This window comes from Eupeodes corollae, chromosome 1 (genome assembly GCF_945859685.1).
Source record: "Eupeodes corollae chromosome 1, idEupCoro1.1, whole genome shotgun sequence".
Taxonomy (NCBI): domain Eukaryota; kingdom Metazoa; phylum Arthropoda; class Insecta; order Diptera; family Syrphidae; genus Eupeodes; species Eupeodes corollae.
In genome coordinates this window covers 46,163,858-46,185,682 of record NC_079147.1, presented here as the reverse complement: position 1 = coordinate 46,185,682, position 21,825 = coordinate 46,163,858, and the positions used below count along the sequence as shown (strand labels likewise).

The 21,825-nt window shown below is 30.7% G+C and overlaps 1 protein-coding gene across 1 annotated transcript in view; it reads right to left on the bottom strand.

Moving 5' to 3' along the window:
- LOC129938522 (uncharacterized) overlaps nucleotides 1–21,825 on the bottom strand; it is a 263,598-nt gene that overhangs the window by 88,003 nt on the left and 153,770 nt on the right. Inside the window, exon 9 of the mRNA XM_056046146.1 lies at nucleotides 10,139–10,269. Coding sequence (XP_055902121.1) covers nucleotides 10,139–10,269 — 131 coding nt within the window. The remainder of the gene's footprint in view (nucleotides 1–10,138; nucleotides 10,270–21,825) is intronic.

The window sequence follows — 21,825 nt, the reverse complement described above, 5'->3', positions numbered from 1 at the left end:
AAATCATCATGTCAACTTTTCTTAAAACAAGTAGCAAATTGGCGGTGAATCCAATTTCCGAATATTATTGGGGTTCACAGGGGATTTGTAAACAAGAAATATTCACCAGAACTCATTCCCTACCTATGTTAGGCAGCTATTGCATTTCTGTTTTCTTAAGTGCATCGCTCCATGGTGACAGAATCGAAACAGAAAACAAATTGACATTTATTTATTGCTGACTAGTCCAAATATTTAGAAAAATGAGATAACTAGTTCATATCAAATGCAATGGAGGATCCAGAGGGGGGGTCGTAAGGGTCATGACCCCCCTGTTAGATAGATAGATAGATTCAATTCTAAACTTATCGTATTCCGTTAATGGATATGAGCCCGATTATAATCTGAATTATTTATTTTTTGTATATGAAAACAGCCTATTCCAAAACCGCAGCACAAATTTATCAACATTTGACCAACTGACGATCCAGGGGAGGTCATATGATCCATTAAGTTAAGTTGTATAAGTAAAAGTGGTTTGTTGTCAAAAACAACTAAAATATTTGTTTTCACTCAATTTAGATTGTGAAAAAACTTAAGTCATGCTTCAAATTATTTTCATAAAAATTTTGGTTTTTAAGAAGAAATCTTGAATAAGAGATGATCAATTTTATTTTAAGTTGACTTTAAAGTCCTTATACTAGCCTTTAATTTTATTACTACATTTGTTTGCCACACATAAATAGTGAACAGAACATGAAATATTTTTTTCAAGTTTTGCATTAGTAAACAATTTCGAAGCAGAGCTTTTAATCAAATATGACATAACGACGGTAGAGAAGTTTAAACAAAGTGGGTATCTAGATTACGTTCGTCTGTCTGTCTTTCCTGGCTCCTGCAGTCCAAACAATTGTGTTGATTGAAATTAAGGCTCTTAGTTGATTAGCGTAAGGAGTTTTTTCATTTTATTAATACGCAAAATAATGCAATCAACATACAAATTTCTTGGTTAAAACATGTGATTTTTCTAAAACTTTTTATAAATTTTGTGTTCTTAATTTGGCTTCTTTCTACAAGAAAAACATAATTTGGTATTAAAATTTTCAATAATCTTCTCTTTCTGTGCAAGCTCTTTTTGATGATCAAATGATCAAATCGATGATGATTTTTTCTAATCAAAAATGTTGTTTTTTTTTTAATTTTTAAAAAGATATTAATTTTCTCTACAAAACTTAATATCTCTGAAAGGGATCAACATTTTTTAACGAAATTTAAATGTTATATTTTTTAACAATATATTTGTAAGCTGTTTATTAAGTACTTACCAAAAATATTTTTTAGACAAAATTTAGATTTTAAATGATTTACGAAAAAATTAAGTTACTCTAAATTTTTTGAAAAACTTATTTTGCGGGTAAATTTTTAGATGTTTAAGGATAGGAAATACACTTCTGTCAAACTAATTGTTAATTATAAACGTTCCATATCTATTGATATAAAAGCTTTGAATCTCTTGAGATTTGAAGTGAAAAGAGGTTCTGAAACGTGTAATTTTTGAGTGCTACACAAACATTTCTTAACTACTTATTTGTTTACCATAATTTCTTTTAATTTAATTTTTTAGATGAATTATGTACTTAAATGCAAATATTTTCTTAAATTGAAAAAGCAATTATTTTTCTCTATAAAATTTTTAAGTTTTGTTGAATCCTTTATGATCAAAATACGAGTACCTTAGCAGACTTATAGCGATAGTAATAATACTCTGGATCCGCCCTTGATCAAATAGGTGTTTTGAGTAACAAGTTATTGAAGTTTTTTCACACGATTTAAGTCACGACTAAGTATTTTATGTTATTTTAATTTCTTGTTTATTTTATATTACAATTTTTTTTATTTGTTCCAAGAAATTGTATCAAATGTTTTTAAATTCAATTTTATTTATTCATATTTGTTGTTGTTATTTGAGACGCTCAACGCAAAAATGACGTAAGTTCAAAAAAATCGAACTGAGAAAATCAGGGTTAAAAAAAAACATGTTTTTGAATTATTTATTTTTTACCAAAAGTAAATACATTCTTTTTTGTTATGTTATAAAAGCTATTTAAACAATAATAAAATTCTAGTTCAACCACCACAATGTATTTAACTTATTTTTGTTACAATTTGTAACAGTTGGATGACTTCGTTGTATATTCATTTTATTTAACTTCAAAAATATTATTCTATTCAACATTATTCAATTTTTCTAAGTTTTAAGTTTGTTTAAATTTGAACTTTTTAAATTAAATTTATTTAGCTATCTTATTTTCTTATTGGTATATTTAAAATATTTAACTTAAATGTGTATGTTTTTTGTCATTTTTATTCTATTTTATAATAATCAAAGGATTTCAACTACTTTTTATTGAAATTTCATTTTTACGGGAAAAAAATGATAGTGAATTAAAAAACGGCAATTTTTAAAGAATTGACCTCAGTGCTCATATGTCTCAAATCAGTTCATGTCAATAAACAAAATAATTTTGCAAAGTTAAAAAAAAAAACATCTGAACCAAGAAGTATTTTTCGTTCAAGACGTTGTTGTAGGAATTATAAAGAATTTTGTTTTCTGTTTAGAAAAACATTGACAGGCTTTTGTCAGAAAATTCTTTTACCATAACTCCAAAAACAGAATACGAATACACATCTAGATTATTAAACTCCTCTGAAACTCCTTTTTCTACTTAAAAGTTAAAATGTTTTCCTAATTATAATTTTTTTTATATTTTTTATTTTTATTGTGAAAGAAACGTTATTGTATTTTTTTTTTAATAATACAAAATGAGAACGAGTGTTAATTTTTTACCCTTCATATTATGTAAAACGCCGCCATTTTGTAATGCAAGCATTATCTTTTGTTCATTGTTGGGACACTTTTACGAATAAATGCATTCATACATATGTACATGTGTGACACAATATATAATGTATGTGTATGTATTTTAAAGGATAATTATTCAGATGTATGAAAATGTTTTATTGAAATATTTTTCATTCCGATGCTCCAGCTACTCAACTCATGTTAATGTCAAATGAAAAATAATATTTTCAGAGGCAATTGAGGACGAAAATAATAATAATGAAGAGAAAAAAGAAAGAATATAAAAATTCTTTCATCCGCATTTGGTACAAAGAACAAAATATGGAAAGGGTTTAAATTTTGCGGTTGTCGAGTGATATTGTAAGTAGATTATATACATTTTTTGTCTTTATTTGTATAGACTTAAAATCATGTATGTATGCATTTATCATATTTATCGAAATATGACGAGTTTTCAATTTTTCAAAATTATATTTTTAGCCTTTCATACTTTTGAAGTAGTATTTTCATTAATTTGTGGTATTACAAAAAGGTGAAAGTAAAATATGAGATTTTTTTTGAAAACGAAATAACTAAGACTTATTTTTGTTATGAGCTTATTTATAAAGTAATTGTATAAATGCACATTTTATTTTAATATACTGAGAAACCATGCTTTAAAAACAAAACCGCTTAAATATTATGGTGTGAGATATTTTTTGGAATTTGTATTTTCAAAAATATGATTTATTATAAAAATCACGAATGGGGTAAACGAATTTCTTTTTAAAAAAGAAGTAGCTTTAGTGTGTTTACTTTGATCTTAAAGTTAATATTAAATTGGGAGGAGAGCACAGTGTTGGCTAAAACATGACACATTGTCAATGTTAAAAACATTTCTGGAAGAACAAGTATAACTAAAAAATTGTTTTGGGGGGGGGGGGGGTGAAGAAACTGATGGCTTATTCGACAAAACGTTGTTTGTAAAAATATCGGTAAAACAAAGAAATTCATAAAACATTACGACGGTTTTCAAGCGATGTAAATGGTTGGTTTACAGTTCTATCCCCTATCATCTATAGGGCCATTTTTTTTGGATATCCATAGATTTATACTAGTTTTTTGGGCACCTTCCCAGATATGAGAGTAATATTGAAGTTTGAAAGAATAAAGGAATATCAGAAGGGGTGACAAATCTCTTGCACTACTTCGGAGGGATCTAAAGCACCAAGCAGCATTTTTGGAAATGTCAAATATGCGATTATTCCTTAGAAGTTGGTCTGTAATACACAAACGGAGAACTGAAAGTTTTTTAATTTTCTTGATAAAAGTTCCACTCATGTAAAGCAGCATTAAGTTTTTGGAGCATTATATTTTACACTGTTAAGATCGGAATTTAAAACGATTATCATAGGTTGTCGTTTAAATTCCACATTTGATGGACTAGAAATTTAAAACAAGAATTTGTTTATAAATATAGGAAAGAGAGCCGGAGCCCTGAGGAACACCTGCATTCATCTTATGAATTTCAGATGTTACAATTTAAGATAATACATAATAAGGAAGAAAAAATTAAAAGATTAAAAAGATTAAAAAACAATTGTTTTCTACTTCCAAGTTTCAATAATAATGTGTATTGACTTCATACTGGGAGTCACTCTAATTGCTCTCTTTTGTCTCATTGAACACTTTGATATATCTGGAAGTTTCAATGTTCCTATTATTTAGATCATTGTTTAGTTTTTAGAGACATAGTATTTGTGTACATGTGGATTCGTACTTCCATATGTTCGAAATGCTTGTTTCACCAAACCTGTCTCAAGAACCAGCTAATAACTGAAATACAATTGTTTAACAGGCAGTAACATCAAAATATTCAAAAATCCTTGCAGAAAATAACTAGTGGACAATTTATTTCAAAGAAATATCTCTCGATCCAAAATTAGTTTTGATATATAAGTTTTGACGTCATACCCAATTTTATTCCTAAAAAACTAAACACAAATATTTGTCGCACCGAATAATTTACAAACAGAAAATAATATTACATCCCAAACAATTGTATGCGAAGAAAGAAAGGTTTTTGAATTTCTTGGTTTCGTAATTCTACTTTTTCCGGGCATCAATTGGCTACCAAGACAATGTGATTTTTTGACTTTTTGTTTCGACAAAGGAACTTCAAAAAACGTAATTCAAAACAAATTTTTCGAAATCGAAATTTAAATGAAATAACGGGTCAGTCTGTCTGTTCTCGTCCTACAGCCAAAACCGTTAAATCGATAGAATTGAAACTTGAAAACCAAAGTTTTTCGAAATAGAAAATTTTGTCTTTTGTTTTTAATTTCAGTTTTTTTTTAAATAAGATACTCAAAAACGGTTTAGCATTATTTACAAAATTATAATGATTTAAAAGCAGTAAAAAACTGCATACCAAGCTGTTTTTTTTAAAAATTAAATTTTTTTAAATATAAAAATAATACTGTTAAAATAATAAGGAGCAAGTTCGTTCATCTTATTTCTATGTAGTCACCCAAAAGAGGAAGACCCTATAAATGAGGTAAAGTTAGGTTATGTTAAATTGGTCGCTGAAGAAAAAGCTAAGAAAAATATACCAATAGTTGGCCTGATGTGATATTACATTTATATATAGATGTACCTTAATCGTAGAACCAGTTAGAGGTTTCTATGAAGTGTTTGAGACATAAGATGCCAGAATTTCGTAGATCACGTCCATGTCCTTAAACGTTGCTTCACCCGTTCATCCCCTTACTGAGGAGGAACTAATTGCTATCAACACCCTCTGTGTTATATAAGAGTATAAGAGGAATACATTGTAAAGGCAATAATATCGATTAAATCTAATGCTACTGGCCTGGACCAAATGAAACCTAAGTTCTTGAGACTACTGCTTCCATCTATACTGCGCTACAACCGTCATATTTAACAGCATACTACTTTCGAATTTCCTTAAGAATGGAGAAGGCTAAGATTATTCCAATACCCAAAAATAAAACAGGAACTGCTACAGAATTTCGGCCAATTTCCATTCTTCCATTTCTTTCGAAGGTCTTTGAAAAAACTGTTCCGGTCAGATCCAAAAACATCTTACAACAAACAACCTGTAAAGTATCTGTCAATCTGGTTTTCCACCTGAGCGCAGCTGTAAGACCACCATACTTTTTGTCACTGATGAAATAAGAATGGCAATGGACAGTGATCATGCTACATTGCTAACACTGTTAGATTATTTAAAGGCTTTTGATACTGTTACCACATAATTCTTTGTAGAAAGCTGCGAATTAACTTTGGGTTTTCTTAAGAGTCCTGTAAGCTTGTTCTTTCGTATCTCAGCGGAAGGCAACAATGCGATGTGGCCAATGGATACTCGTCCACATTTCTCAATGTTTTGAGTGGAATGCCTCAGGAATCTATCCTTGGACCAATCCTCTTCTCACATAACATAAATGAGTTACCACAAGTTGCTAAACATTGTTTAATTCATCTTTATGATGATGATGTGCAGCTCCTGATAAGTCGACCTTTTGAGGCTTAAAATGATGCCGGAGCTTTAATAACCGAGGATATGCTCCGCATTTCACCTAGGAGTAGTATTCAATCGCACTATAACTTGGGATAACCACGTGCCATTGGTAAAGTCTATTGAAGTCTCCGCCTTCTTCAACTCACTCGAAATTTCATCCCGATCAAAACTAAACTGCTACTTGCTATAAGGCCCTTATACTACCAATTGTGCTGTATGGGTGGGAAATCATTTGTAAAATAGACTGTGTGACTACCCGCAAATTGTAGGTTGCTTATAATAATATTGCCCGCTATATTTATAATCTACGTCATTATGATCACATGTCCATTTTTGCGGCATGGATTTCTGGTTTTAGCCTAGACAGCTTAATAAACTTTGGCTCTCTGAGTTACCAGCATGTAATCATATAAACACAACAACCTGATTATCTATACGGTTAGCTGAAAGCTCCCGTGGTACAAAAAGCATCATCTAACCTTAAAAATGCGAAACCAAAAGCTTTTAATAAATATAAACGGTCTGGTTACCAGTTAGATTGTGCTAATTTTAGTAAATTGCGTAAAGATTTTTTATTCTGAATAAGTTCTTTCATAGGGGTTATATCATGAATATTGAACATAACATTAAGTGTAATAATAACTCTTTTTGGTCTTTTATAAATGTGAAAAGAAAATCTATCGGATTTCCTAAAAATATGTCTTTCAGAAATACCGAAGCTTCAAATATTACTTCAATACTCGAATTCTTTGCAAATTTCTTCAAATCAGTACACTCAACTCCTAGTATGAATAATATTCCCTATATACTCAATATACCAAGTAAGGTTAATATTGGTGCATTACAGTTAAGTAGTTATGAACTTCTTTCAGGACTTACATCACTTGAATCAAAATTAAATGCTGCTTCTCAAATATTGTGCCTCATCACTTTGCTATCCTCTGCTTTGTATTTTTAATAAATCTCTAACAGAAGGAATTTGTCTTGATATGTGGAATATATCTTACCTTATGCCAATTCACAAATCTGGTTTCAAGAACTTATAAGAAAATTATAGAGGTGTTTCAAAGCTTTCAGCCATTCCCAAGTTGTTCGAGAGTTTAGTAAATAATAAAATTGAATTTTTAACGAAAGAAACCATATCTGAACTGCAACACTACAAATATGGCTCTTTTTTCAACATACGTAATGAATTCTATTGAGGCATTGAGTCGGATAGATGCTGTATACACAGATTATAGCAAAGCTTTTGATTCTGTAAGCCATCACTCACTGCTACGAAAACCTGAGATGTTTGGATTCCACTCTAAGTTTCTAAGTTGGATTTCGTCATACCTCATAGGTAGGTCTCAAAAAGTTGTCATTGATAACTTCCTATCAAGGTATATAGAATGTACTGCTGGTGTCCCGCAGGGCAGTCATTTGGGTCCTCTTCTTTTTAATATTTTTATCAATGACATTACGTTAGCCATAAATCACCAGTGTCTCCTATATGCCGATGATCTAAATTTATTTAATTAATGTTATCTCTTTTTTTAAATCAAACACTCATATTGACTTTAAATACTTGATCGAGTCTAACACACTCTCCCGTGTAGAAAATATCAAAGATCTCGGTATAATTCTTGATTCAACTTTTTTTTTAAATGTCATTTTGACTATATAGTTGGTAGAGCAAATTCACTTCTTGGTTTTATTAGACGAAATTGCGTTGATTTTTGTGACCCCTACACGTTATTATCACTTTATAAATCCCTTGTTAGATCAATACTTGAATACGCAGATGTTATATGGAATCCGACCTTTAATACCTTTTCTAATCGCATGGAAAGAGTCCAAAGGCGTTTCACAAAATTCATATTTTTCAAAATGAAATGAAGTTTTGTCCCCGATTATAGAGCCAGATGCCTATTGCTAGGAATTAAGTCCATGGAATCGAGACGAAACATTCATGATTAAATGCTTGTGAGGAACGTGTTATGCTATCATATTAGATGCCCTCCTTTGCTTTCTTTAATATCAATCTATGCACCATCAAGATTACTTCACTTAAGGCATTTGCTTTTTGTACGATACCATCGAAATGAGCCAATTTCTTTTTATCTCACCGAACAGTGGAACAAATCTTTACATCGTTTTGGAGAAAGTAAGATTATTGCACTTGATATTTCAAAGGCATTTGATAGAGTTTGGCACTAAGCTCTCTTACCAAAAATGCGTGCATTTGGTATTGATGAATACTTTCTTCGTTGGGTTAGAAATTACCTTTCGGACCGTTTAATTCAAGTAGTCTTGGACGGGTTCAAATCTGATATCCACAAAATAAACGCTGGTGTGCCCCAGGGCTCCGTTTTGTCTCCGACACTTTTCCTTATTTTTATAAATGATCTTTTGTCTGAAACTTCTAACCCACTTAATTGTTTCGCTGATGACAGTACCCTCAGCTTTTCATATTAGTTTCTAGATTCTCATCCTTGTTCTTCTGATGTGGACTACCAACGGCAGTGTATGATGAGCTCATTAAATTCTGATCTTGACAGCATTGTCCAGTGGGGAATAAAAAACCGTGTAGAATTTAATGCTTCGAAAACTCAATGCTGTCTACTGTCACAAAAGCGTAACCTTTCCCTTATACCACTATTCATGAGTGGTACTTGCATCGAAGAGACCGAACAGCTTTCAGTCTTAGGTATGTGCATTACAAACCACTTGTTGTGGAGTGATCACATATTTGACATCGCCAAAAATGCTGCTAAGTGTTTAGGTTTTCTTCGAAGGTGCAAGAAGTTTTTACTCCTACTGATCTGGCTATAATCTATAAAGCCTAAATTCGTCCGAAACTCCAATCATTACAATATGCAGACATTGAAAACCGATGTGTATCGGTATCTCCTTTCTAATCCTATCCTCCCTTCATTGCTCGCACTGTGATTAATAATGATAAGGGTATTCACATCCCCTTGAGTGCACGCAATAGAAAAAAAAAATTTCTAGGGCTTTAAAACAGTTCAATGAAGTTTGTCAATTAATTGATTCAAGTTCTTCGAGAGATTCATTTAAGGCTAATCTTTTATTCATACATTACATAAATAAATAAATAAATAAATAAACACTTTCTTCAAAATACACATTTTACGGAGTGTTCTATCTAGAAATCGAAATGAGTTGCGTAAAACGTTTACAACAAATATTGGTCTTACCATTAATTTAGTCTAAGTTAGCCTTGCAGCATACTGTTTCTCTCTCGTATTTACGACAATAATCGTGAATTCTAAATATATTAAGAACTAAAATTACCTAAGTTATGTCAATGCAACCATCCCCAAAGTACGAAGAAGTGGTTAAAAAATACCTGACGAAAATTGTAATGCTTTTACCTGCACAACTGATATTTTTTGGGAACACGACTTTTTGTACCTAGTCTCAAGTATTTACAATATGTATTTAATGTATGTTTAAATATTCCCTTTACAATAAGTATTGATTATTCAAGAAATGTTGACTCAAAATATTTAAAAACGTGTTCTCCAATCTGTTTTTTCGTCCTTAAAAACTGTAATATTAAAATGTGTCTACATTTCAAAAACACAAAAGATGTAATTAAGCGACTTCGTATTTGAATTTTTCTTGTTTTTATATGAAACAAATACAAAAGACATTAAAAAACACCTTTTACAACTTATATCTTAGTTAAAATCAAAAAGAAGTTAAGTTTTTTTTGCTGCTATTGTTGTTCTATTTATTACCCTAAAATTGTATATGTCAAAAATACTTACATTATGTGACCATGTTATTCTATGCTCCTTGGGGTTTGCTTTGATGTGACATTCAAAATATACATCGTCACCCTCTTTAATGTCGTCTGGCTTTAATGTTGAGCCCAGTGATAATGTCACTTGTGGTGGATCTGTAAAGGAAACAAAACTGATGTTAAGAACAGAGAGAAGAATCCTTAAAAATTAAATGTTGTCTTCCTTCCTGTTATGGTTATGTCAGAGTATGTGTGTCTGTGCGTATATATTTATATAATTTGATGGTAATTTAAAATTATAATGTCTTTTTCTATTGTTAAAAAATGTAAAAGAAACAAAAAAAAACACCCTTAAGGCAATAATACCCCCATCTTCATCGCTCTTTGCTGAGATTACTCATCACTTTGGGATTGGAAGTTCCTGAAGGATGGAATTTATTAGTTTGTTTTTTCGTTTCCTTTTTTTTGTTTTTATTCCAAAAATATAAAATTTATTAGTGTCTGGGTTGTTATTTTTGAATTTGATAGGACAGTTTAAGATAAGGAGGGCTGATGGATAATGTGTTGTTTATGTCTTGAAAGATGTACGAGTATAAATACAATTTTTAGAGGTACCCTTTAGCTAATGCAGGAGTATATTCGGCGTTTAAAAATCGGTTAAATTTTGAAAAGACATATTTTTTCGATCGTGAAGCTTGTTATCTATCGTAAAATCTCTAGAAATTGCTTTGAAAATTTGAAAATGGAATGAAATTAATGTTTTATGATAGTACGTGGAGAGGGATTTACGAGTAGGTATTAAAGCTTAATAGTGCTAAACAAATTGCACCCACTTATTTTTATGTATTTTCTAATTCATTTGATAACGATAAAACTTTTAAGGTGGGTGATGGATAGATAGGAGTTATTTATAGAAATGAAATACCTAATTGTTAAAAACAGATTATGCCCTGTCCTATGGATTTTTGTACAGGTATCTAGAAAGAAACCCTTCAAATAAATTATTTTTAATTGTCAATAATTCTCATAATGTAAAATTATTGCGAGAAGATGAGTAATCATACGCGTATTTGATGTTTGAGTGAACTTTATATTCAATATTTAAATGCTCGATAATCTTTTGGGTTTAAATAGTTATTTTTTTGTGTAAGGAATTAATTCCATTATTATTATTACATCATAGTTATTATTTTATTTTTTAACATTTTACTATTTCTTTTCTTTTTGTAATTCTTGCTATGTAACATTTCAACGACAACATCATTTCAATTTTTGACTCATCAGAGAAGAGATTCATCATTGCACCAAATAGACGCATTTTCGATAAGAGAACTTAATGCCAAAATCAAGTGCAATAATCTTACTTTCTCCAAAACGATGTAATGATTTGTTCCACTGTTCGGTGAGATGAACCATGTCGGTCATTAAGAAGCTTTTGATCTTCGAGATATTTCTTGAGCTGAATTTGATCAGTGTTTTTATGACCTTAGAAAGAAGGAACGTAAGTGCAATTGATCGATAATTAGAGGGAGAGGAGGATTCGCCTGTTTTAGGGACTGACTGGACAAATGCTGTTTTAAATCCACTCGAAAAGAGACCTGTAGAATGGGACAGATGGAAAAGTTTATGCAGTGGTTTTGCCAGCGTTGAAGAACACCTCTTCAAAACAATAGAGGGGATACTATCTGGTACCTTTGGAAATGACCGTAAGAACTGACGATAAAGTAGTGTTGTGCAGATTTTTTATGAATTACCAGAAATTCGTACTACCTTCGGGACATTGTAGTATTTGTTAACTTAATGCGTCAAATATGTCCGTTGCAGGTCTTTCAAACTTGTTTGAACTTATTCCAGTTTTATTTTGTGGGTTTGGCTTTATAAATCCAGAAACCTAGATCTTTGAACTTTTATAACCTCTTTACATCTCGAGCCAAACCATGAGTTTTCCTTGGGTTTGAAAGATTTTACCCTATTCGGGATAAAATTTCTCATTCCACAAAGAATTAAATAATGCAAATATTACTTACTTTACTTTCTTAATAATATATCAATTAACAAAAGATACAAATTTGGTTAACCCCAAATATCACTTGAATTAACTACGCTAGCGAACTCTATTATATTTCTTGACGTGATACAAAACTCGTATGAATTCGAAAAAAAAGGCTGAGATACAATAATAACCTCCCAACCCGTCTGGCGATTTGTCTAAAACCTTAACAAAATGCTAATAACAAATTTTAAAGTCAATATTTTAAATCAAATAATATTTCATATCAGCTTTTTAAAGTTTTTAACTTCCCATAGGAAGTTATAGTAATGGGTCCGATTTGTCGAATTATAAATGTTGACATTTCTCGACGTTTCATGGTCCCTAGAGTTGAAATACAAGAGTTTTAGAAGATGTCTGTGCGTGCGTGTGTACGTACTTTTTTACGTCCGTACAACCGTACAATCGCGACGTTTTTTTTGTCGTCCATCTCAAGAGCCAGTAGACTTCAAATAAATTTTGTTATACATATAATAATAATGCAGAAAGATTGAAAAGGCTCTCTAGAAAATTGCGTGGGTGGTTCTTTTACCAAATCATCTTAAAAAAGGTGAACGTTTTTGAATATTGGGCATGTACGATTTTAGGTTGCAAAGCGTACAGAATTGATTAAAGCTTCCATTATAATTGTTTCCATTTAAGGAAATGAGGTCACATCTTGCTTTGAATATCACGGATATCATCATAGCTAAGTGAATTGTAAAAGTAGGTTTTTTTGGTTAGATTAAAATTAAGCTGACTGTTGGGAATTCTACTTTCAAAATTCCGAGACTTAACGATGAAGGCAACTCTAATAGAGTATTCGTTTTTCTGAATAATGTGCTAGAGTTGGTCTTTCAAACTACGTTGGTTGTTCACATCAATATGTAAGGTTTCTCCACAAGCGTTTCCAATAGAGTAACATCTTTCATACCACCAGTCCTTATTCCGTAACTCATACAAAAGTATTTTTTTGAAAGCCTGACTCCTCATAATGACAGCAAACCTTTATTATAAACTCAGCCTGTGACTTAAGTGTATTTGTCAAGAGTTTTGGTATATAGCGTAACAAGGCTTATTTTGGGGTAGATTGAGGAGCTTTTTTATGAAATTTCTATGAAATTTCTCAATTTCCTCGTACTCATATGACCCCTAAACTTAAGAATCATAGCAAAGAGTTGATTTAACTATTGCATTGAACATCTTTGTTCAACAGAATTTGAAGATTGTTAAAGAATGTAGGTGTAGCATTTTTATAAATTGAATTTCGGCTCAAATATATTTTTAAAAACTTCAGATTATGGCTTCAAACTTATTTAATCTTATAAGAAATATTAGTTTCAACATTCGTTAAGATTTTGATTAAAATCGAATTGACAATTTTTTTACAAAAAACCTAAAAAAAAGTTAACAATAGGTGGTAACAATTAATTTTCGACTCATATATCTTTTCAAAAATTTGGGATTACGGCTTTCAACTAATTTTCATATTTCCCAAATATTTTTTTAACATTGTGAAACATTTTTAGAAAAATTGAATTGACAGTTTTTTTTTACAAAAATAAAAACTTAAGAAAGAAAATTAATTAAAGTTGGTTAAATTTGATTTTCGACTCTCTCTTTAAAACTTTGAGATATTGGCATCAAACTACTTTTTTCTTTTGAAAAATATTTTTGTCAATTCTCAGTAAAATTTTGAAAAAAATCCAATTAAAAGTTTTCTTACAAAAAATAAAAACCTAAAAAAAAACAATATTAAAACTTGGAAAAAATTTACTTTCAACTCAAATATCTTTTCAAAAATTAAAAATATTGGCTTTAAACTTTTTTTATTTTACAGAAAATATTGATTTCGATATTCAGTTTTTCGAATATCAATTTTTACCAATTTAATATAACATTTTTGTTGATTCTATTTTTTAGAAAGATACTGAATGTTAAATTTTTATAAAAAGTTTAAAGATGCTATTAGTTGGTGCAATATTTTAAATTTTGAACTTCCCATAGGAAGTTATTGTAATGCGTCCGATTTGTCAAATTGAAAATTTTGACATTTCTCGACGTTTCAAGGTCCCTAGAGTGAAATAAAAGATTTTTAGAAAGATGTCTGTGCATGCGTGTGTACGTACGTCTGTACGTCCGTACGTCCGTACGTTCGCGACGTTTTTTTCGTTCTCCATAGCTCAAAAATAGGAAGAGATATCGATTTCAAATAAATTTTGTTATACAGATAATAAGGCAGAAAGATGTAGAAAGGGCTCTCAAGAAAATTGCGTTGGTGGTTTCTTTTACCACAGCAGTTTGAAAAAAAGGTGAAAATTTTGGTTAACCCTAAATATCTTACGAACCAAAAACTCTAGGGACTTGAATTAGATTTTATATAATATATTGTAATGTGATACCAAAGAAGTATATTTTTTTGAAAAAAATACATTTAACGGTTTTTTATTATAAACTAAAAAAACTGAAAAAAAAATTGTCACCTCCAAAATTTTATGAATAAAATATGATTTCATCTTTAAACCAATTGTGTGCAACGAAGAATTATGTTTTTGACATCTGATAATATTTTCAGGAAAATCGAATTGATAGTTTTTTTTATAAAAATTAAAAATCTAAAAAAAAATTACTCAAAGTTGGTAAAAATTGAATATCGATTCAAATATCTTTTCAAAAACTTGAAATTTAGTCTTTAAACTTTTTTAATCTTATAAGAAATATTGTTTTCAACACTCTGAAAAACGTTGAGAAAAATCGAACTGACAGTTTTTTTTACAAAAAATAAAAACCTAAAAAAAAAAAATTAATAAAAGTTGGTAAAAATTGATTTTCGACTTAAATATCTTTTCAAAAATTTGTGATAATAGCTTGAAACTAATTTTGACTTAGAAGAAACATTGTTTTTAACATTAGGAAATATGTTGAGAAACATCGAAAACCAACAAAAAAAAATGTATAAAAGTTTGTAAAAATTGATTTTAAAACATCTTCAAATATCTTTTCAAAAATTGTATATATTTTGTTTAAACTAATTTTATCTTTCAAGAAGTATTGTTGTTAACATTCAGTCAAATATTGAAAAAAATCGAATTGACAGTTTTTGTTCAAAAAATTAAAAACCTAAAAATAATTTAGCAAAAGTTGGTAAAAATTGATTTTCGACTAAAATATCGTTTCAAAAATTTGAAATATTATTTTCAAACTAATTTTATCTTATAAGTTATATTGTTTTCAACATTCTATACAATTTTGAAAAAAATTGAATTGACAGTTTATTTACAAAAAATAAAACTCTAAAAAAAACAAATACTAAAACTTGGTAAAAATTTACTTTCGACTCAAATAACTTTTCAAAAATTAAAAATATTGGCTTCAAACTTATTTTATTTCACAGAAAATATTGTTTTCGATATTCAGTAATTGTTATATAAAAATCCAACCGTAAGTTTTTTCATAAAATATACAAGAAATAGTACGCAAAATTTGGTAAAAATTTATGTGAGTACATATAGACAAACTTTTAAGCAAGACTAAACGACAGACGGGATGGGAGGTTATCAGTGTGGGTCTTATCCCATCCTCTTTTTAAAAAGGTATTTGATTAGATGTTTTCAAAATTTTATCAGATGTCTAAAACAAAATTATTTAAGGTTGGTCTTGCGTCACATTATATCATATAAAATTTAACTGAAGTTGCTACCGTTTTTGCTTCGTGAGATATTATTTGACAACAAAAATGTTTACCCTTTTTTTAATTGCTGTAATAAAAAAAACACCCGCTGCATTAAAATTTCTTTCTGCATTTTTGTGTGTTATTATCTGCATAACAAAATTTATCTAAAGTCTATATATTTACTGGTTCTTGAGATATTGACGATGGAAAAAGGTATCCCGAACGTCATACATATGAACGTCGAGGATTTACTCTCTAAAAATCATTGATTTGTTTTTAAGGGTTGAAATTTTAGAAATATCAACATTTTCCATTCGAAAAATCGAACCGTTTAGAACAACTTTCTATGGGAAGGTACTAATTTTTAGTAAAGTTAAAGTGAATATTTTCTTACAAAAATTAAAAGCCAATCAAAATACTTCATCAAAAGTTGGTAAAAACTGATTTTTAACTCTAATATCTCAAAAAAAAAAAATAAATTCAGTTACTTCAAAATCTAAGCAAAATATTTTAGTAAACATAAAACAGTGATAGAAAAATACATTAGGTATTTTGTTATAAGAAATAAAAAACCTTTCAAATATACTACTTAGAATTGTTAAAAGTTTAGTTTCGACAATGATATCTCGGTAGCAAAAATGTATCTTAAATTAAAAACAAAAACCTACAAAAACAGATACAAACTGTTAAGAAGTAGTTTTCAACTCAAGTAACTTGAGAAGACAGAAAAATATTGTCTTCAAATTATTTTACAGAAAATGTTATTATTATTATTATTTTGTGAAACTTTTAGAAACATCAAAAGACAAACGTGAATGGGAAGTTATCATTGTTGGTAGTAAACTAGACTCGTTTTCTAATTTGAAATATCATGAAAATGCATACAAAAATGGTGCAACGTTTTTTACACACAGCAACACGAACGAATTCTTACGTTCTAAGGTTGAGCTTCATTATTTTTTCTTAGATTTCTCTTTTATAAACTTTTCTTCAATACGGTAGTAATAATAATTTGTTAACTTAATCGACTTAAACTAAAGACTATCTTATTCTATGACCCCTTTTTCGCGGAAAGCCAAAACTAATACGTTCTTGATGAATCTTCTCGTTATTTTCAAGATATATTGATTGTACATTTAATAACTGCAAGAAACAGCTTAAATTTCAAAATAATTAAAACTCAATAAGTCTTGCTGTTTTAAGCCCAAACTATGAGTAATTTCTCTCAGAAAAAGTGTTTATTGATATTGTATTCATCTTTATAAATATTTCCTAAAATAGTTTTTAAGTTAGTTTCTCGTTCCACTCCACAAAAAAAAACAATATATTTTTAATTTTAACCTGTTCAAAGGAAATTGACTCCATTTTCCTTTTTTCATAGAATTCTAGTAGATAATTCAGTTCAAAGTATGGCTAAATATAAAACTGATAAATGATAGGAAAATAATAAAAGAGACATGTCTTATCCTTGTTGATTTTTGTTGGTAGTGAGTTTGTCCGTAAACACCCGCCTAGACAATTATTATTTGTATTGACAAATTTGAATGAAAAAACATTAAGCTCTTCTCTGACTTCATTGACACGGAAAATTCTGTATGAAGGTGCTGAAGGAAGTCTACATGAAGCTAAAGGTCTTTACTAGAGATACAAACAAATGTGTATAAGACTTTGAGTTCTGAGGTAAAATTTCCTTGCAACTTCGTTGTTTAGTGTCGTCATCGTTGTCATCGTCGTCGTCGTCCTGTAGTACTTCAGTTTTCGTATATTTGCAGCATAAACAGAACCAAACACTTCATATAAGATGTGAACATTTTTGTATATATGTATGTGTTCTGCCTGTGCAGCATATTTGTATAAAATGCACACACAAGTACTTGCATATAAATCTTTCTATAAACATTCCTATACATACCTTTAGGACCTACTGCATTTATATACAAAGGTAAACCTAAATGTATAGTAGTACAGCTAGGACTTATCATCCAGCAAAAAGCTCTCCATCCACTTGAGAATATTATGCGCTTAACATTGCTCTTATAACATTGTAATTACGTAAGTACCAGAGTAACAGCTTGCAAGTGCTGTGGGTAGAAGGATTCTGTATGGGTCCTTGTTGATTGAACAAATGTGTTTGTAAGTGTGAGTTCTTTTTTTTTTAATTTTCTAGTCATTGTTGCCGCTGCAGTTTTTTGATATGATTTTGAAATTACAAATTTTAAAGCGTCTTTAGTCAGGTTTTTCTACCAAAAAAGTGTAGACGTATAGACTAGCGCAATATAAATGGAAGGACTGGTCAGTGTTTGTGAATCTATAGTTCCCTGAAAAATTACGCAATTGACTTCAATGGTGAAAATTAATTGCATCAATATCTGTATGAAGAAAAGAACTTTTAATCTAAGAAGGAATGTAAAAGCCTTTTATCAGCAAAGCAGGAAACTGCATTTGAATTTTCATAGATGATTAGTAAAAAAAATATAGGTGACTGAATAGAGCCTTGGGGCACACCAGTGTATGTCAGATCTGATTTCACCCAACACAGCTTGTATTGAGTGTCTCAAAGTTTTGAAGAATTTTGGTTGAAACGGTGAATCATTTTAAGTCATTTACAGTAAAATGGCAACCATATTTACCATGTATATGAAAATGGCTTCAGCACTCGACTAATTCACAACCGCACGAACCACCAAAAGTCGGGTTTCTTGCGCTTGCAAAAGAATAATATTCATATGAATGTTGAAAGTTTTAAAATTACATTTAGATGAGAGTAGTAAAGAGTTATTTTTTGTTGTTTTATGTTCTTCTATGAGTATTTTTCTTTTTTGGAAATTATTATTTTTGGAGATTTGGGAGGTGTCTTTGCAAATGAATTTTAATTAATTACACCAACGAGTAAACGGAAGACTGGAGTGGAAATGTATAATGTCAATTGTGTAGATTCATACTTATGAGTACATATCTATATGGAAATGAACATAGGTGTACGAACCTTTTCTTAAGCTAATCGGATAAGTCGTTCTAAACCACATTTTTCAAAAATTAATGTAAGAGATGTGAAATTAGAGAAAATGTAAATATGACTTTGTTTTTCTTTTGGGTTAAGGTATAAGTTTAAATAATTTTCTTTTGTACTTTGTTCGGATTTATATAATTATTATTTTTTATTTTCGGAAGCCATTTTATTTCTCATCTTAGATGTCGAAGGTTCAAGTTGGTACTTGATGTGGTAAATATTTTGCTTTTAAAATTAAATACAAAACGGATTTGTTATTCATGAGTTCATGTCCTATACCCATAATGTGGTAAATGGAAATACATTTAAAAAGTGAATTGCAACATCATAATTCTGATATTTTGATTCTAAAACCTATGGACTATCCAAACTTTAAAATGAGAAGTACCTACAAGTACTTCACAGGAATTCTACGAATTCTTGAACTATAAGAGATTTAACATAATGTACATATTTGGTTAATGTGCAGGATAATAATATGATTTTTTGTGCAATAGTGGCTAAACTTCATTGTTCACTATTTTCAGGAGAACAAAAATAAGAGCATAATAAATTGCAGTTACGTCACTTATTCCCTTAAAACCGTACAAATGTTTAAATATTATGCAATTAAATAGACATTTGTCGAAGTTATATCCGTCAAATAATTATATTCTAATAAAGCAACTGACACAGGAGCTGAAGAATAGATACACAAACGTGTGTTTTCTGAATAGGCTCAGGAGCAGTTGCATCTATCTTAATTTTTCATCAAAATACTATCTTCAGAGAAAAGTCCTGATTCTGGATAAATAAGTATGTATTTCAGAAAAACAAGATTCGCAAGAGTGTGCCTTCCGAATAAAAATTGTTCGATGTGGCTTTTTGGCAAGTATTGGTAAAGGTCAATATTTCCTTTGAACTATCAAAATTTGCGTAGCCATAAAGATACGTAGAATGAATATCTACCCTCATCTCTTATAACCATAACTTACAACTTACGTACGGACATCCTAAGTTAAACAATAAAACTTCATTCTAATGCCTTTCGGTCCTAAGATCTATTTAACTTTAATTCAATTTATTTATTTTTTATTCATTAAAAAATAAAAAAAAAATAATATCAATATCTTTTTTTATTTTTACGTAAAAACTACTTAAAATAAGTTCCTTAAAATAAAACTTAAAGCATACTTAAACTACCAATTCTACCTTTAAAGTTCTTAAAACTAGAACAACCATAGCAGCAAATCTAACTATCTAACATTTTTGTCATGTCTTTTTTTTTGTTTAATTATTTTTGTCCGTTATTTTTTTTCGTATTTTTTGTGTGCTATAAAACAAGTATGTAAGCCGGCCAAGGCTTAAAACCCCATCCCGACTACCCAATATCAAGCACCGATTGAAGCCACCAAAACTTGTCCTATTGCTTCACCCTATCACTTCGGTCCCTTTCGGACACAACCCTACTAAACCGTAGGAGCTCTACTCCGCCTTATACCATGAAACGTCCCGATTGTACAGGAGTCGCCTATCCACAGTTCGTCGTCTGACATGGTAGATTAGCAGAACTGCCAATCTATCCTGTATCGGACCGCATCTATCTAAAAAGAGGAAAGCTTCAGGTGGAATGAAGCCACTCAAGCGTGCACTATCTGAATACTCGTCATTCAAATAGAACGCCCCGAAAATTATATTGTTGGTCAAAGTTATAGCTCTTGCAATGTGACTTCGAACGAGTTTTATCGCGAAATTGTCAATTGAGTTGATTCAAGCCCCGTTCTATAGGAACTCGTTGGAAAAGTAATGCACGTTAGAAGATTCGGCTGTTCGTAAACACTGCCGATCGAACACCTGAAAATTCTCCATCTGGGAAGGGGCAACGTTGAACCACACTCGACAACCATAAACGATCATCGGCCGTTTAAGGGCTATGTAGCAAATTACCTTCACTCTGGGGTCGACCCGACTGCTGTAAAACAGCCGTTTTGTCAGAGCGAAGGTTCCTCTAGCCCTGGTCGGAGCAGCATTTATATGTCTGTCGAAATAATATAAAGACTGATCTAACCAGATACCGAGGTACTTAACTACACTTTTGCTCGCTAATGGCTGCCCGTGAAGATCAACGATAACCATCTTGCGCCAATTCTTACACGTATCCCTCGTGGCCCCAGCCAACGGAGTCCGGAACAGAATTGTCTCCGACTTCTAGACATCTATTTTCAGTTTCCAGTCGTTGCAATACCGCTGAATCTTGTCGAAATCACGCTGCAAGAGAATTCTAATTACCTCAACATTTCGGGCCCTCTTGTACTCAATAAGAATGTCGGCGTACGCAATTGTAAGACTACCTATCAGATCGCTAATTAAGAATGTTGTGGTAGAAGTTACATTGCCACTTTTGACAACACACTTTCTTCCGTTGAGCGTATCATAAAGTATATACAACAATGGCTTGCTTATGCCAAGCCTGCTCAGTTTTAGGTAAAGACCCTCTAACCATACGGTGTCAAAGGACTTTTCCAGATCAACCAGAACAGCACCTGTGCATTGTTGTTTTAATTTATTCCATTGGATATCATAAACGAGTTTAGACGCAGCATGAGTTGTGTCATGACCTGCCTTGAACCCGAACTGTTTATCCTGTTTATTATTTTGTTGTCCGCAGCCCACTAAGTCAGAGCCCTATTAATGATTTTTTCGAAAACTTTGCTGATGCTCGGAAGAAGACTTATCGACCGAAGATTTGACGGGTTGGAGTTGTCCTTTCACTTTTTCGGGAGAGGATGAACCACAGCGGCCTTCCAATGTACTGGATAATATGCATTATTCAGTGCATTATTGAAGAGTGTGGTGAAAATGTCAATTGCTTCCATCGGTAAATGTCTTAGAACAACGTTGGATATACCATCGACACCTGCTGACTTTTTGTTTTTTATTGAATTGAAGATGAGCTGAAGCTCAACCTTCGTCACTAACAAGGGACTTTGTCCCGTTTGCTCGGTGATTATTGCATTTGCC